Source organism: Phytophthora sojae (assembly GCF_000149755.1).
Source record: "Phytophthora sojae unplaced genomic scaffold PHYSOscaffold_8, whole genome shotgun sequence".
In the NCBI taxonomy this organism is placed as follows: domain Eukaryota; phylum Oomycota; class Peronosporomycetes; order Peronosporales; family Peronosporaceae; genus Phytophthora; species Phytophthora sojae.
In genome coordinates this window covers 2615703-2633177 of record NW_009258122.1, presented here as the reverse complement: position 1 = coordinate 2633177, position 17475 = coordinate 2615703, and the positions used below count along the sequence as shown (strand labels likewise).

The window sequence follows — 17475 nt, the reverse complement described above, 5'->3', positions numbered from 1 at the left end:
CACTGTCCGATAGATACTGACTGGGGCAAGGCGCTCGCCGTCTTGGTCTAAATCATGTGCAGGCATTCAATCCACTTACGCCTCCTCCTCCTTGCCCTCGCCGACCTCGAAGCGCTCGTAGGCGGCCACCGTCACGTCCACGCCCAGCTTCTTGGCCTGCTCAGCCACGAAGGCGCCGACCTTGGGGTTGCCCTCCTCGATGAAGTGGTCCTGCTCCAGCAGCGTGAACTCGCCGAAGAACTTATTGAGACGGCCCTCCGTCATCTTGGCCACGATGTGCGCGGGCTTGCCCGAGTCCTTGACCTGGTCGGCCAGGAACGCGCGCTCCTTCTCGACCAGCGCCTCGGGCACGGTCTCGCGCGTCAGGAAGCGCGGCTTGGCGGCCACGATGTGCATGGCCAGACGGTGGCCAAGCTCCTTGACGCCAGCCACCTGCTCAGCCGACGCCGACTTGGACGGGTACTGCAGTGCCACGAGGGCGCCGGCGCGGCCGAGGCCGGGGGCAGCCACGTTGTGCAGGTAGCTGCAGATGGTGCCCTCCTCGAGCTGGAATTGCACGGCGCGGGTGGCCACGACGTTCTCGCCCACGACGCCGACCAGCTCGGGCACCTTGTCGGCCACGGTAGCGCCCTCCACCTCCACGAGGGCGAGCTTGTCCGTGGGCAGCTGCGTCACCACCCTGGCGGCGGACGCGGGCTGGGCCAGGGCGCAGGCCACGCTGCTCACGAGCGCCTGGAACTTGTCGTTCATGGCCACGAAGTCCGTCTCGCTGTTGACCTCCACCATGGCGGCAGTCAGACCGCCGTCAGCCACCTGCACACCGACAAGGCCCTCGGCCGTGGCGCGACCGGCCTTCTTGCTGGCCGACGCGATGCCCTTCTTCCGCAGCCACTCAAAGGCGGCCGGGAAGTCGCCGCTCGTGGCCACCAGCGCGGCGCGCACGTCCTTGAGCGGCGCCTGCGACTCGGCGCGCAGCTTCTTCACAGCCTCGATGTCCGGCTTGTAGGTGCTCAGGCGGCGGGCCAGGCGCAGCGGCGCGGGGCGCGCGCAGCGAGTCAGAGACGCGAAGACCATGGCGATGAGGAAGGTGCTGGAGCTGCTGGAGCTTGTCAAAGTGAGCCGCTCGTAGGCCCCACGATCATTTCAGCCAATCATAGCAAGGATGCGGAATTTCAACTAATCCCAGAGAAGATAATTCACCGCGCTGTGATTGGTCACGACAACTTCAACGTCATTTCGATGGTTGAATGTATTAATACTTGTTGGTGCCCAAGCCGAGAGTTCGGGGATGTTGTTGCCGGTTTTACGTATGGTGCCTGCCTACGTTATGCCTTTGTCCCTTTGGCTATCGATGCACTAGCCTCTCTTAGAGCCGACCCAAAAATGCCGTGATAGGGGAAACCGCATAGCATTCAATCCGAATTTTCATACAAATTAGCGTACTGGTTCCTGTCTACCTGCCTACCTGCTTTCGACCTGGTCGAGAGATCATCTACCACTACCGGTTCAATCGCCATCTCACCTCCGCATCGGGATCGCATCGGTGTGGTACTTCTTGCGGAAGAACGAGCGTACGGGGCTGAGAACGACAAAGCTCTCAAACACGATGGAGGTGGCGACGTTGCCCAAGAGGATACCGAGGTACTTGAGACGGAAGCTCTTGGGCATGGGGATGTCCGGAAGCCCCACGACGTTGGGACTGCTCGAGATGCGGAACTGATCCGTGAAGGCGCTAGGTTCGCCTAGTAGCAGGTAGAGATCGAGAGTCGCGGCAGCCGCGAAGAACGCCATGAGCAGGTAGTTCTTCCAGATCGCTTGGCGATACCGCGAACCGAAGCTGAAGACCCACCCGGCCGTGTGCTGCTGGAAGATGATCGTGAAGAAGAAGAGAGTGGAGAGATGGTTGTCCCCCAGCAACCACCACTTGGCCATATCGATGTTCTCAGGCGAGAACGGACAGTACCAAACCTCGCTGGAAAGCATATGGACGCCGCAGGACAGGAAGAGGACGTTGATAACCTGTTGGCCGAATAGAGAGAACAGGGTAGTGGGTCCCATCAAGCTGGACGTCGGACGCACAGCCTTCAGTTCATCGAGCGGCTTCGACAGCGTCATCATGTATGAGCACCCCAGTAGCGAAAACCCGTCCGTTAGAATCCAGCACCACTGAGAGATAACAACGTTGTGGTAGGCCTGGAAACACCACATGACCGACCCGATCAAGCCATAAATGATGAGGAACTTGACCGACGCAAAAGAGGTCGCGGCACAGGTCCACCACCGACTGAATCGTCTTCTCCCGGCGACACCACCGACGCCTCCGCGTCACTGAGAGCCACGCCCGCGTGCGCGAAACGCAGCGCACCGCAGTCGTTGCCGCCCTCGCTGCACATGCCCGTGACCGCTCCCGTCTCCATATGCAGCTTGACGCCGGCGGGCGTCATGCGGCTGAAGATGCGGATGTTGAGCAGCAGGCCCTTGATCTCGCCCATGGCCACCAGGTAGTCGAACGCCACGCCCGTGACGGCCAGCTCCACGTCCTCGCCCTGCGCGACCAGGTGCTTGACGCCCGCCAGGTCGTACTCCTCCTCCGAGTCCACGTCGCGCCAGACTAGCTTCTTGGCCTCCTTCGTCGACACCATCTCGCCCAGGATCACGCGCGAGCTCGAGTCCACCATGCCGCTCTGGCGCGCGATGTAGCAGCCGCACATGGCGTTGTCGCCCGTGATCATGACGGTGCGGATGTCGCCACCCTTGAGCTTGGCGATGGCGTCGGCCGTGTCGTCCTTGAGTTCGTTGCGGAACAGGATGAGCCCCAGCAGCGACAGGTTCTCGTCCACGGCCTCGCGGTTGCCGGCGAACGCCACCACTTGCTCGTGCGTCCAGTCGCTCGGCAGCTCGCGGTACGACAGACCCAGCACGTAGCACCCGTCCTTGGCGAGCCGGTCGGCCACGCTCTTGTAGTCGCCGGGCACGCTGGCCGCCGAGCTCAGCTGCTGCATGCGCTCGTACGAGCCCTTGCAGAACACGTAGTACTTGCCACTCCTGCGGTTGCGCACCACCACGCTCATGGACATGCGGTGGTGGTCGAAGTCGTAGCGCTTGACGAACTCGAGCTCGAGACCCGGGTCCACCTTGGACCTGACGCACGGCTGCTCGCCCTCCTTCTCCACCAGCTCCCAGCCCGTCGCCGTGAACATGCGCACCTCCACCTCGTTGCCTACCAGGCGGTCCTCGAGCGACCCGACCGAGTGGCACGTCGACAGCGCGTACAGCAGCTCTTCGGCCGACGGCGCGTCCTTGACGTCGTTCACGATCGGCGTGAACCTGCAGTCCTTGACGGGCTGCACGCCGAGGAAGTCGAGGCCCTGCTTGGTAAGCGTGCCAGTCTTGTCGAAGCAGAAGATGCGCACCTTACCGCAGAGCGTGATCCGCTGGACGTTGAGAGAGAAGATGCCTTGCTTCTCGAGGCGCTGCGAAGCGTTTACTTGGCCCACCGTAATGACCACGGGCAAAAGCGGACTGATGACGCACGAGAGCACGAAAATGGCGTAGCAGAAGGCGGCGTAGCGGTTGCTGAGCTTGCCGTTGCTCAGCAGGAAGTTGATGACAAGGATACAGGCGATGACGGCGTAGATCAGCAGAAGCGAGATCAGCATCTTGAGGTGCTCGTTGTACTTGAAGCGCATGGGGATCGGGAACAGGATGGACTGGATCAACTGGCCCTTGGTCGTGTGAGCTCCCGTCGTCTGCACGATGGCCAGGATCTCCTCGTTGCGGCCCGAGGACAGCACGCGCGTGCCGGCGAACAGCGTGTGCTTCTTGCTGCTCTTCTCCGGGTCGTACACCTCCGTGCTGCGCTCCGGGATCGGGAACTTCTGCACAGGCATCGACTCGCCCGTCAGCATCGACTCGTCACACACCGTCGTGCCCTTGACGATGGCCATATCGCACGGCACCACCCAGTTCTCCGACACCTTGACGAGGTCGCCCGGAGCGATCTCGGGCGAGGACAACACGCGCCACTCACCGTCGCGGAACACCGTCACATCCGTGCGGTAGCGGGTCATCTGCACGATGGACGACTGAATCTGCCGCTGCGTGTAGATGTTGACCACGGCCGCGCCCAGTACCACGACCGTCATGACGATGCCCATGTTCCAGTACGTGAAGTAGTACCAGACGTAGTAGCACATGATCTGGTAGATGTAGAAGAGCGTGAAGAACTCGTGCGCCATGGACACCGGCAGCGACGGCATCTCGACGTCCACCGAGTTGCGGCCCACCGTGTTGATGCGGTGCTTGGCCTCCGAGTCCGACAGGCCGCTGGCCTCTTGCAGCATGTCGTTGTACGTGCGTCCGAGCGCCACAGCTCCAGGGACGAAGCGCTGTTCGGTCTCCTCGTACACGTAGCGCAGGTGCTGGAACTCCACAATGCGCAGCCCATCCACTTCAACCACGGGAACCGTGGTGCGGTAGCCGCTGATCTTGCCCTTGGACGCGAAGAAGCCCTCGATTTTAGCCACGAAGTCGGACACACCCGAGCGGTCAGCAAGGAGTACCTCGGTGTCATCGCGCTTTAGCATGTAGACGAATTCGCATTCGTCGAGCGGCACGCGGAGGCGGAAGAAGTTGAAGATGCTGTCCTGCATCGCCACGATGACTACGAACCAAATGGACGTGATGACCCAGACGATGATGAACACGAGCGCGTTGTCTTCCGTGATGTCGAAAAGCGGCGGGTCGAAGTTGCCGTAGTAGTCGGCGATGATGATGATGAGAAGCACGTTCAACGCGAGGGACGCCACGACCACGCAGCCGAAGACGAACGATCCCAGGCGCGAGTTGGAGAACCCGGTCTGCAGAATTCCTTCGGCCGCTTCAATTTGCATGCGCGTGTCCGAAGCGCGGACGCTCGTGTGACGGCCGTTGGCGTTGCCGGCGACGGCCCTCGACGGCGTCTGTGGCGTCGCGATCAGCTTCTTGTTCATCTCGTTCACCGACTTGTTGCCCTTCTGCTTGATACTTTTGAAGAACGCCCAGCTTCCGAGGATGATGAAAAATGCCAGGTACAGCAGGTAGATGATGACGAGCGGGGTCTCCGTGAAGGTCGTGAAGCGAGGCGTCGACGTCGTGGATGTAGACGTACAGGCGTTCTTCAGGTCCTCGTCAACAGTGCCGTCACGCTGCATGATGCTGTAGCACTTGGCGCCCGCAGGGAACGACGCGTTGTTATTGCGCACGTTGGCAGCGTACGTCCAGAAGACGGCGCTGTCCTGCGAGTCCTCGGCCAGCGACGAGTTCGTGTCGGCGCACTGCAACTGCTCCGTTAACTCCCCCGTCTCCGTGTTGGCCACAGCCTGCACTCGGCACACCGAGCTCGGCTCGTTGTAGTAGAACTCCTGTGTAGTCGGGTGGTACATGGTGTACGGGAAGTTGACTTGGCGCTGCTTGTTCCAGCCGTCCACGTAGTACGACTCGTAGTCTCCGCCCGACGGCCGGTTGTACTTGGTGTAGAGCACCTTGGTGGTCTCCGAGTACTCGCAGCAGTGGTATTCGGGGCTGTGGCGGACCGGACAGGCAGCGAAGTCCATTTGGTCGGCGGCGGCAGCGCGCACTTGCGTGGGTGCAAGCGCGGCGAGCGCCAGCGTTGGCAGGAGCGCGGAACTCCAGCGGGGCATGTTTGATGACAATCGGTTTGGTCAGACGCGAGTAGCCACTGAGTGTGTGCGACTGACTTGGGTGAAGATTGGTGTGATGTGAGCGCGCCGAGGCAAATTGCCGAATGAATCGTCTTGTGCGTGAGGCGGCAGTGCTGCGAGATGGTTGCGCTTCCAGCGGCTTCGGCTGCGGACGGACAGCTCAAGCGGCGAGGAGCTCATGGGGAGCGCCGACACCTACCTAAACCAGATGGCACCACCGTCTCTGAACACGCGCATTTGTTATTTTAATAACAAGGGTTATTTAAATAACCCTTCAGGAAAAAAGACAGGCCAGGCTTTCGCTGCTTGACTTGGTTGTTGTGACTGGAGTTGGATGTTGTAACGATCACGTGACTGCTTCGAGCGGAGCTGAACTACGAGCTACAGTATTAGAAGTTTGAATTAGATGTTGCTTTTAGACTCGAGGAAGATGGACACTTGGATGGCAACTTGTAATTTGCATCTCGGCGGGCGCTCGTAGCGAAACTTGAGTGTCGGAGCCGTCATCACCTACGGATGGGGCAGGTGATCTGCTGTTTAGGGACCGCTAGGACCCATGAAGTTTGCATGCAGTCGCCTTGTTAGATAGCAGCATCGTTTCCCCCTCGGCAGCCTTGACGGCCACAGAGCTCACTTGTTGAGACCGAAAGGCGTCGCCCAAACTTATAATAGTGAGTAAATATATCCACGCTACATTTTGTTATTGTGTCTTTCGGTCATTTTGCCGAGTCCTGCGTAGGACTTTGGAGGTCAGTTAATCTGAGGTTGGCGGCATCTAAATCTGAGATGCAAATCTCGGACGAGTCCGATGAGCGGTCTCCCGGAGTCTTCCGTTCAATGGACTCCGGTTGGAGTCCAAGCCAAGCAAGCTTTGTTTAGGGAAGCAAGCAATGCCGGAACCCGCGAAGGCGAAGGGCGAAGACTGGAGTGTTTAACGTATCGACTGCATCGTGTTTCCCTAAGTTTATTCTGTGTTTGACATACGCCGTATTAGAGTCAGCTCGTATGAAAGTCCTGCCACAAGACTTGGCAGGAGTCCTTCGTAAGACCTCAAACCCCGAATGCCGTGAAAATGGGCGACATTCGGGCTTTCGGCTGTTTGTAGGACCTGCGCAAGTGCTTCCATCGGACTAGCAATTCTTGGTCCTAATTCCCTACGACGGACCTGCTAATCTGCTCCGATAACCTAGTCCATCTTAGTAGGTAGCTGTTTTACACGTCCGATTCGCCAAAACAACTGAAAAGCACAATACATGAAAGTTGCCACACAGCAACACTCACGCAATTTTTACCAGCGTCTACCTCGACCGGAGGCCAACACATCCGTCGGGTCGTGCAGCGTGCCTCACAACACAATCACGAAAAGCGAGCCCCAGATGGCAAGAGCTGGTCTAGCAAGATATTGGCGGCGCAAACCCACAAAGTCCCGCCGCAGCCGGCATTTGCGGTGCATGCAGCTGGGGTTGCCTTACAGTACTTCTCAGGGTCTGGCTATGGTTGCAGTGGTAGGAAGATCACCTAATTGGGGATCAATGCAATGTCCCAGCCGCAGGCCCTGACACCTCCAACCCCTGTTGCGGTTCACCAGCGTCTGGGGTCTCGGCTGGGCGGTCTAATGCACCAGCAGAATGGATATTACCGTAAGACACCGATAAGGAAACACCGATCGGCATCGTTGCTTTCGGGCCTGGAAACCCACGCTGGAAATGGAGCGAACTAGCTAATAGCAGACAGGCTTCGGCGACATTTTGCAGACATGTACATGTATGTGGGAGATATTCGGACCGGTGCAACTGCAACGGTTGTCGCTTGTAGTTTGTTGGGGCAACGTGTTCGACTTGTGTCGGGAAAGTCTCGACTTGAGGTCTACTAATATGACTGCAGACCAATTTCACTTCTGCATCCGTAAAATTTAGCTTGTGCATCGTAAAAATTCAAAGCGAGCACACGAAGATCGGAAAAGTATCTTGAAGATGGGGCGCCGGTGGTCGACGCTTACCTTTGCGACACACCGCGGTGTAGATCGCCCTTCATGCCCTACACGCGTGTACACGTAGCTGCTTTCTGTAGTCGCTACCTCTTGAAATCGCCGGTTACCGTACGCTGCTTTACTATTGTCTCGGTCGAAGCACCCCAAGGCTCGATCACTGCTCCATGCAGGAAGAGTGCTCGCGTACTGTAGCCACCTACCTACCTAGGCAATGCCTAGTAGGCATGGCGCTGACAAGACTCGTCCTGCCAGGCGCGCACCATGCAAGAGACGTCGTTTCCTTTCTGGCTCTATTGCACGGACGACGAAGGTCGAGGATTGATGTGGATCCCTCGTTTCCTGCGCCGCGTTGAACCTGCGCGGCGCGGGTGCGCAACAGGATACGGACGTCGACAATGTTGTCCAGACTCGCAGCCAGCCGAGAAAGCAGGACCTCCTTGGTTTACGTGTCCGTGCGTGTGCTCGTGCGACTTCAAGCAAGGGACAAATGATATTCTGCTTAGCGCATTAGCTCGGAAGTTTGCTGCATTGCGGGTGCGGCACCCGCAATGCAGCAAATCTTGCAGGACATGTTGTCCTGCAAAAGCACAAAAGATTGACTTTGCCAAGCTTGTGCCAACAATACTAGATTTTGTGTAGGATTTGACGCCGGGATGTTTCGATTTGGAAAATACAGGACATTCCGTCCTGCGCTTATGCTCGTGAGCCAGATCGATGTCCTGCAAAATCTGGAGAATGAGCAATCGGGACATCCGGTCCCACAACGCATTGAAGTGAGACCGCATTAATTTTGGCCAATCAAATCACGTCGTGTTTGCTGTCGACCAATCAGATCACGGCGTGTTCGGAATGGTGTGTTCCCCGTCGCTGAATACCGTTCCTGGACACGCCTTGGTCCGCCCGACACACCGAAGGGTTCTCCGTCTCCGTCCGAGAACTCGGGCTCCGAGCGCGGCGCCTTGGCGCCTCGCGGAGTCTCTGCGGTCCCATCCCGCGATGGATGGGGCAGCAGCTGCGGAAGACGCGAGCGCTTCGAGCATGGGCTGGTATAGATGCGGCGGGCGCATGGGCTTCCGCGTGCAGGAAGCGGAGGTTAATGGGCGCGGGTGTGAATTGTGACATCCAGCTGTGCATGAGCCGTGTCACTCTCGCACACAGCATCTTTGCCCGACGAGGTTGCATCTGCGAAAGCCGCGGGCGCATACAATGCAGCGAGCCGCACGAGGCCGCCGCCGCAGTGGCTGGGTCAAAACGGGGTGGAGTGGACGGTGGGAGTGCAATGACCGCCATCCAGGCGACAAACAGGTCGCGCGACACAGGGACTAAATACGAAAAATACCCAAAGATTATGTCAGAAATACCCACAGAAGCACATCAGCACCATTGCAGAGAAAGGAGAAATCCGAGTCCGGGTCGACAAAAGGACGACAGCCAACAGCACTCTTAATGTGCAACCAGAACCTCAAATAGCAACTTCAAGTCAGCACTTAAGTTGCAAATTCGCAACTTTCCGCCACCTGCCACACATTCTCTCAGCCACATCAGGCCCCGCAACGCAGCAGTGCAGGCAGGAAAGAGATCGATCTGTACAGAGGGATGGAGCGCCGTAGAAGGACCTGTGGTGGCGCTGAAGCTCCCTCTCTACGGTACAAAGAAGGACCAGTAACGTGTTAATGATGAAACGTGCTAACAGAAGTGCTATGTGTTACTTCGTCTTCTGCAGGGCGTTCAAGGGCATCTCGTGATGGAGCGTCACCACAGCGGACGTGCAGAAGTGCTCTCCGCTCCCGGTGGAGGTGAGAAGGGCCGGTGTGACGACACTGCGGGCTTCCTGGAGCGCGAAGTGGGGCTGGACGTGGCTGCGTGCCTCAAAGCTGACGACGTGGACGCAGAGAGTCGCTGCCTCGGTCGGAGGAAACGTGCAGCTGGAGCAGGCGGTGCAGCAGGTAGCGCTCTTGCAGGAGCGGCTGCGACAGAGTTGTGCAAGGTGGCTTGTGGGGCGGCTACGCAGTGGCGACGGCTTGCTGCAGCCCCGCGTGGTATGTGTGCACGCCTAGCTACGGTGAGTCTACTGTCTGAAATTCCTATGATAGTTCTCATTACTAAACTGAATGTGTATTGCGGATGTGTGCGATTAGATCAGTAGACAAAGGAGGACCATGCATGATAAGGATCAATGTTGACGCAGCGAGATCAGCAAGGTATTGCAACAAATGCGAGTTTATTTGACGAACTTATTGCTCTTCTAGTTTGTGCAAGTTTATTTGCCTATTGACCTTGTTCACAGGCGCGCTCGTTAGTTTTTGTCTAGTGCGTAGCCATTTTGTGCGGGACGGCCTGGGGCTTGTGTCTCGCTCTGCATTCGACGGGCTTTGTTCGAGCCGCGGTACACAAGCGTGGCACGCTTGCCACTGCGGAGAAGACCACGGATAGAGAGTGCGTGAGTCAGGTGGATGCAAGCAGCATACTTCTGGAAGAAGCGGCAGCTGCATGAACGCGAGGACGTGTTGACCGTCCACCCAGTCGACGGCATTCCCTCCACTTCCATACGGGCCAGGTGCACACCCTGCTGGGCCGTTACCATGATTGCTTCGTGCGTCCGACCCACCTCGGGATCGAAGATGCGAGGGCATGACTTTGAAACAACGCGCACGCAGTCAGCCGGAGGGCGCGTATCAGCATCTTCATCGAGCAGAAACGCGATGCTGGCTCGACAGCGAGAATACTCATGCAGCAGCTTTGCAGCCGCGAGTTCCTTGCTGCGCCGGACCAGAGACTTGGGGACCGTCGCCTCGGTTGCGAAGGGCTTGTCGCTCAAACTCTCGGCGGTGCAGCAGGTAAGAAACTGCCCCAGAAGAGCCCCCATCTTCAGTCTGGTGTGAAGCGTGTACTGACGCTTGATTGTCCTGTTATACCGTTCGACAGGGTTGTTTGTAGTTGCCCAGCCCCGCGGCGTGTGGTAAACCTGCCAGTGCGTGTAGCGTCCAGCGAGCCATTGCGCCTTGAAGTTGGTGACAAATGTGGCCAGCTCAGGCACTTCAGCCCACTCTCCCAGCACTCGCGCTTTCGTGGTGAGGAACTCGACCTCGCTGAGAGAGAAGTGCATGTCGTAGACCCCAGTCATCACCAGCTTAGCGTGAGAAGGCTGCAGAGCACGTGTCTTCTCAAATACTTTCGCAACGGCATGATAAAAGCACATGAGGTATTATACCTCAGCACTCTCACCAAACACACGCTCCACCCCGTTGAACTGCGCGTCGTCAGCGTCACCCATGACCATCTTGATCAGAAGTTGTTTGCCAATCACCCGCTTGTAGATCTGCTGCAGCGCGACGAACATCTCCGTGAAATGCTCCTGCTTGCGCTGCGAGGACACAAACAGCGCAAGCAAATGGAACCCGCGAGCGCAATCCGAAAAGCCAACAACTATGGATGGATAACCAACTTGGTTTAGCTTAAACGTAGCATCGACGTGCAGTAGCAGCGATCCAGCTTCACGGTCGGCTTGCGTGAGCAAGCGTCGTGACGTCACCCCCACAATGAACGGTTTGGCGTCCGAGCCAAAACCAATAACAGGAAGGCCGGTAGCGTCCGAGTTTAAGGCGAAGGTGAAGCTCTCATGTTCGTCCATCGTGCTCACGTAGCTGGCGTCACGGATCAGATCGTGCGTTTCTTTCACGTAGTCGTTACAGCCGAGCTTCGTGCTCGCGTAGTGCTGACAAAAGCGCTGGATTTTGGACAGCGCTGGTAGCTCCTCAGCAGCCAGGTTAAACTTGCGCAGGATAGCATTCCGGATACGAACCGGCATCAGTCCTTGGGCCGTCATCTCCCGCGCGACCACCTTCATTTCCGACGTGAGCCGTGGTTCGGGGGCAGTGCGCATCGCGGTGACATGCTTGCTTGTTTCGTAGATGTCGACGTGGTCAACCTTCTCACAGTGGAGCGTCTTAGCCCGCCAAGGGCACTTGGCGTAGGGAGCTTCCTCAGTGCAGGACCGGCAGCTACAGCGACGAAGCCGGTAGCGCATGTTATGCGGCTCGGCCACGGTGCACACGGTGCACGGAACTAACTCGCTCTTGGTAACCTTGGAAGGCTTGATCGTCTCCAGCAAGATGCTGGCGTCTTTGTTGGAGAAACCGATTGCGAGAGGAGTCCAGAGGAGAGCTCGTGGCATGGCGATGGGTAGTAGGACGGCAAGGTGCGGCGAGTACTTGTTTCTTAGGCTTTCGAAGTATGAAGGGCGCTTTAAGGTGCTGGTGGGATGGCTGGCTGTGCTAGCGTACCAATCCTTCGTGCATATCGTACCTAGTTGGGTGCTGCTGTGTGGTGTTGGGTGGCCGTTGTATAGTTTGTATACACGTGTCAGGTTTTTAGGTATTGATGGTAGTTTGTCCGACACAGGAGGCCAAGCCGGGGCGCGAGCGCTCGCTCGCTGCCCTCCAACTTGGAGTCCAGGTGACTCGGCACTGCTGCGTCCGACTAAACAATACGCAGGAACAATCAAGGCACCGCTGAGCCCATAAACGAGACACTTTGCGACACGTTTTTTACACAAGTTGGCACTATGTGTACCACCTCACACATTTTATCTTCGAGAAAGTGTGTGGAGTACCTTATTTTGTCGAATACTTTCAGCAATTGGAAAATAAGAAAATAATGCGAGCTGCGATAATTATATTAGGTTTTGTATTGAATGCAGGCGAGAGAAGATACGAGGGCCTAAGAAGATTGCAATGCAGCAGGAAGGCAAAAAATTCCGCACCATCGCCGGCGGTGACCATCACTGCGACTTGAGCAATGCTCCAATCAATGCAGCACCACGCCAATCCTTCACCGCTAGCTTTCAATTTACACTGAAGAGATACACTGTACCAGTCCGCTGCATGCCTGTCTATGGCTCCAGCCTAGCAGCGAAAAGTGGCGTCTGGCGAAAGTCCCCTCTTGAAGCATTCAAGGAGGCGTGCATGCAATCACGATCCACGAAATCCCGCTCGCTCGCTCGGTGCAAAGTGCGCCTACACATCGAACCACTGCCACCAGCGTCGCTCATGGCTCGCGAGCCAACCGTTCCAACTCGTTGAGCGTTTTTTCGGGTTGTCCTTCGTTGTGTTTGGATGCGGAAACGTGACCAGGCTGCCCCAACCACAGCTCGCCGAGGGTCCTGGGAGGATTTGCGGATCTACCAAACGTAAACCAAAGGTAAACGACTTGGTGACGCACTTCATGTGCCTCGCTCGACCTGCGGCCTAACTCATTCGGCGATTAGCATCAGCGGCCTCACAGCCAACCACCTTCGTCCGGCAGTATCTTCACTCGATCGACTGCCGCCCAAGATGCCTCGCTGGAGCTCCGTGCTCCTACCAATGCTGGCGCTCGCCACACTTGCACCCGTGCAAGTGCGAGCTGCCAGTGCCGACTAAATGGACTTCGCTGCCTGTCCGGTCCGGCACAGCCCCCAATACCACTGCTGCGAGTACTCGGAGACCACCAAGGTGCTCTACACCAAGTACAACCGGCCGTCGGGCGGAGACTACGAGTCGTACTACGTGGACGGCTGGAACAAGCAGCGCCAAGTCAACTTCCCGTACACCATGTACCACCCGACCACACAGGAGTTCTACTACAACGAACCGAGCTCGGTGTGCCGAGTGCAGGCTGTGGTCAATACGGAGACGGGGGAGTTGACGGAGCAGTTGCAGTGCGCCGACACGAACTCGTCGCTGGCCGAGGACTCGCAGGACAGCACCGTCTTCTGGACGTACGCTACCAATGTGCGCAACAACAACGCGTCGTTCCCGGTGGGTGCCAACTGCTACAGTCTCATGCTGAGGGATGGTACTGTTGATACCGACCTCAAGAATGCCTGCACCTCGACCTCGACGTCTACAACGCCTCGCTTCACCACGTACACAGAGACTCCGTTGGTCGTCATCAACCTGCTCTACCTGGCATTCTTTGTTGTGCTCGGTGGGTGGACAGTCTACAAGAACTACATGCAGAACACCAACCAGTCGGTGAACGAGATGACCAAGAAGCTGATCGCGACGCCACAGACGCCGTCGAGGGCTGTTGCTGGCAACCCACACGGTCGTCACACGGGCGTCCGCGCGTCCGACACCCGCATGCAGATCGAAGCCGCACAAGAAATCCTGCAGACCGGGTTCTCCAACTCGTACCTCGGCACGTTCGTGTTTGGTTGCGTGGTGGTGGCGTCCCTCGCGTTGAACGTGCTTCTCATCATCATCATCGCCGACTACTACGGTCGCTTCGACCCACCGCTCTTCGATGCGTCAGAGGATAACGCTGTCGTGTTCATTGTGGTGTGGGTCATCACGTCCATCTGATTCGTGGTCATCGTCGCGCTGCAGGATCGGATCTACAACTTCTTCCGTCTTCGTGTGCCACTCGACAAGTGCCAGTACGTCTACATGCTCAAGCGTGACGACACGGAGGTTCTCCTCGCCGATCGTTCGGGTGTGTCCGACTTCGTGGCTAAGATCGAGAGCTTTTTCGCTTCAAAGGGCAAGATTTGTGGCTACCGCACCACGGTTCCCGTGGTTGAAGTGGATGGGCTGCGCATTGTGGAGTTCCAGCACCTGCGCTACGTGTACGAGGAGACCGAACAGCGCTTCGTCCCTGGAGCTGTGGCGCTCGGACGCACGTACAACGACATGCTGCAAGAGGCCAGCGGCCTGTCGGACTCGGAGGCCAAGCACCGCATCAACACGGTGGGCCGCAACTCGGTGGACGTCGAGATGCCGTCGCTGCCGGTGTCCATGGCGCACGAGTTCTTCACGCTCTTCTACATCTACCAGATCATGTGCTACTACGTCTGGTACTACTTCACGTACTGGAACATGGGCATCGTCATGACGGTCGTGGTACTGGGCGCGGCCGTGGTCAACATCTACACGCAGCGGCAGATTCAGTCGTCCATCGTGCAGATGACCCGCTACCGCACGGATGTGACGGTGTTCCGCGACGGTGAGTGGCGCGTGTTGTCCTCGCCCGAGATCGCTCCGGGCGACCTCGTCAAGGTGTCGGAGAACTGGGTGGTGCCGTGCGATATGGCCATCGTCAAGGGCACGACGGTGTGTGACGAGTCGATGCTGACGGGCGAGTCGATGCCTGTGCAGAAGTTCCCGATCCCGGAGCGCAGCACGGAGGTGTACGACCCGGAGAAGAGCAGCAAGAAGCACACGCTGTTCGCCGGCACGCGCGTGCTGTCCTCGGGCCGCAACGAGGAGATCCTGGCCATCGTGCAGACGACGGGAGCTCACACGACCAAGGGCCAGTTGATCCAGTCCATCCTGTTCCCGATCCCCATGCGCTTCAAGTACAACGAGCACCTCAAGATGCTGATCTCGCTTCTGCTGATCTACGCCGTCATCGCCTGTATCCTTGTCATCAACTTCCTGCTGAGCAACGGCAAGCTCAGCAACCGCTACGCCGCCTTCTGCTACGCCATTTTCGTGCTCTCGTGCGTCATCAGTCCGCTTTTGCCCGTGGTCATTACGGTGGGCCAAGTAAACGCTTCGCAGCGCCTCGAGAAGCAAGGCATCTTCTCTCTCAACGTCCAGCGGATCACGCTCTGCGGTAAGGTGCGCATCTTCTGCTTCGACAAGACTGGCACGCTTACCAAGCAGGGCCTCGACTTCCTCGGCGTGCAGCCCGTCAAGGACTGCAGGTTCACGCCGATCGTGAACGACGTCAAGGACGCGCCGTCGGCCGAAGAGCTGCTGTACGCGCTGTCGACGTGCCACTCGGTCGGGTCGCTCGAGGACCGCCTGGTAGGCAACGAGGTGGAGGTGCGCATGTTCACGGCGACGGGCTGGGAGCTGGTGGAGAAGGAGGGCGAGCAGCCGTGCGTCAGGTCCAAGGTGGACCCGGGTCTCGAGCTCGAGTTCGTCAAGCGCTACGACTTCGACCACCACCGCATGTCCATGAGCGTGGTGGTGCGCAACCGCAGGAGTGGCAAGTACTACGTGTTCTGCAAGGGCTCGTACGAGCGCATGCAGCAGCTGAGCTCGGCGGCCAGCGTGCCCGGCGACTACAAGAGCGTGGCCGACCGGCTCGCCAAGGACGGGTGCTACGTGCTGGGTCTGTCGTACCGCGAGCTGCCGAGCGACTGGACGCACGAGCAAGTGGTGGCGTTCGCCGGCAACCGCGAGGCCGTGGACGAGAACCTGTCGCTGCTGGGGCTCATCCTGTTCCGCAACGAACTCAAGGACGACACGGCCGACGCCATCGCCAAGCTCAAGGGTGGCGACATCCGCACCGTCATGATCACGGGCGACAACGCCATGTGCGGCTGCTACATCGCGCGCCAGAGCGGCATGGTGGACTCGAGCTCGCGCGTGATCCTGGGCGAGATGGTGTCGACGAAGGAGGCCAAGAAGCTAGTCTGGCGCGACGTGGACTCGGAGGAGGAGTACGACCTGGCGGGCGTCAAGCACCTGGTCGCGCAGGGCGAGGACGTGGAGCTGGCCGTCACGGGCGTGGCGTTCGACTACCTGGTGGCCATGGGCGAGATCAAGGGCCTGCTGCTCAACATCCGCATCTTCAGCCGCATGACGCCCGACGGCAAGGTGGAGTGCGTCAAGCTGCACATGGAGACGGGGGCGGTCACGGGCATGTGCGGCGACGGCGGCAACGACTGCGGTGCGCTGCGTTTCGCGCACGCGGGCGTGGCTCTCAGTGACGCGGAGGCGTCGGTGGTGTCGCCGTTCACGAGCCGGGAGAAGACGATTCAGTCGGTGGTGGACCTGTGCCGCGAGGGCCGCTGCAGTGTGGCGACTTCGTTCGCATCGGTCAAGTTCCTCGTCATGTACGGCCTCATCGGCTCCGTGCTGCGAATGTTCATGTACTACCACGCGATCAACCTGTCGCAGTGGTGCTGGATCCTTGTCGAGGGTTTCATGCTGGTCGGGTGCTCGTACGTCATTACTCTGTCGAAGCCTCTGGATGAGTTGAAGGACATGCGTCCGACGTCCAGCCTCATCGGACCCACTACGCTGGCCTCGATCCTCGGACAGGAGGCCATCAACATTATCTACCTGGCCTGCAGCATCCACATGCTCTCGAGCGAGGTCTGGTACTGCCCGTTCTCGCCCGACAACGTGGATGTGGCCAAGTGGTGGCTCATGTCCGACAACCACCTGGCGACGGTGCTCTTCTTCGCTGTCATCTTCCAGCAGCACATTGCGGCGTGGGTTTTCAGCTTCGGCTCGCAGTACCGTCAGCCGATCTGGAAGAACTACCTGGTCCTGGCGTTCTTCGCGGCGGTCATGGCTCTCGACCTGTACCTGCTTCTGGGCGAGCCCAGCATCGTCACAGACCGGTTCCGCATCTCGAGCAGCACGAACGTCGTTGGCCTCCCGGACATCCCCATGCCCATGAGCTTCCGACTCAAGTACCTCGGCATGATTCTGGGCAACATCTTCACCTGCATCCTGTTTGAGTACGTTGTGGTTCTCGGCCCCGTGCGCTCGTACTTCCGCAACAAGTACCACACGGACTTGATCCCGATGAAGAAGTAGGCAGGGGTGCTTAGAGATCTGACCTGCGGGTAGTCTTCATGTATTGTCGCGTAGAATCTGCGAGGCTTCGAGGCAAGAAGCAACGCTGTTGATAAAGAATACAGAACCCATTTTTAAACGATCAACCGAGCTGTATTGTTAGTGGTGTCTTGAAACTTGCGGCCAAAACTCAATGATCTCTATATGGCAGCAAAAGAGCGATTTTCTGGAAAGGTTTTGCTTTGTTTATTTATGCTAGCGCGTT

At 58.2% G+C, this 17475-nt stretch overlaps 6 protein-coding genes across 6 annotated transcripts; 2 read left to right on the top strand and 4 right to left on the bottom strand.

The window, feature by feature from the left end:
* Positions 1–75: 75 nt before the first annotated feature.
* On the bottom strand, positions 76–1090 carry PHYSODRAFT_352454 (hypothetical protein; the record flags this gene model as incomplete). The annotated part of the gene is made up of 1 exon (XM_009535600.1): positions 76–1090. The coding sequence occupies exon 1, from the start codon at positions 1072–1074 to the stop codon at positions 76–78; it is 999 nt and encodes a 332-aa protein (XP_009533895.1). The 5' UTR covers positions 1075–1090.
* A 428-nt stretch (positions 1091–1518) lies between these two features.
* Positions 1519–5681, bottom strand: PHYSODRAFT_337901 (hypothetical protein; the record flags this gene model as incomplete). Its single annotated transcript, XM_009535599.1, has 2 exons — positions 1519–2241; positions 2286–5681. 2 exons carry the CDS (start codon positions 5679–5681, stop codon positions 1519–1521), a joined length of 4119 nt encoding a protein of 1372 aa, XP_009533894.1.
* A 3007-nt stretch (positions 5682–8688) lies between these two features.
* PHYSODRAFT_337900 (hypothetical protein) lies at positions 8689–9859 on the top strand (the record flags this gene model as incomplete). The annotated part of the gene is made up of 3 exons (XM_009535598.1): positions 8689–8784; positions 9416–9754; positions 9839–9859. The coding sequence occupies 3 exons, from the start codon at positions 8689–8691 to the stop codon at positions 9857–9859; spliced, it is 456 nt and encodes a 151-aa protein (XP_009533893.1).
* Positions 9860–9988: 129 nt separating this feature from the next.
* On the bottom strand, positions 9989–10558 carry PHYSODRAFT_521092 (hypothetical protein; the record flags this gene model as incomplete). The annotated part of the gene is made up of 2 exons (XM_009535597.1): positions 9989–10397; positions 10470–10558. The coding sequence occupies 2 exons, from the start codon at positions 10556–10558 to the stop codon at positions 9989–9991; spliced, it is 498 nt and encodes a 165-aa protein (XP_009533892.1).
* A 339-nt stretch (positions 10559–10897) lies between these two features.
* Positions 10898–11866, bottom strand: PHYSODRAFT_520891 (hypothetical protein; the record flags this gene model as incomplete). The annotated part of the gene is made up of 1 exon (XM_009535596.1): positions 10898–11866. One exon carries the CDS (start codon positions 11864–11866, stop codon positions 10898–10900), a length of 969 nt encoding a protein of 322 aa, XP_009533891.1.
* A 1246-nt stretch (positions 11867–13112) lies between these two features.
* Positions 13113–17231, top strand: PHYSODRAFT_253216 (hypothetical protein; the record flags this gene model as incomplete). Its single annotated transcript, XM_009535595.1, has 2 exons — positions 13113–14012; positions 14061–17231. The coding sequence occupies 2 exons, from the start codon at positions 13113–13115 to the stop codon at positions 17229–17231; spliced, it is 4071 nt and encodes a 1356-aa protein (XP_009533890.1).
* Positions 17232–17475: the final 244 nt, after the last annotated feature.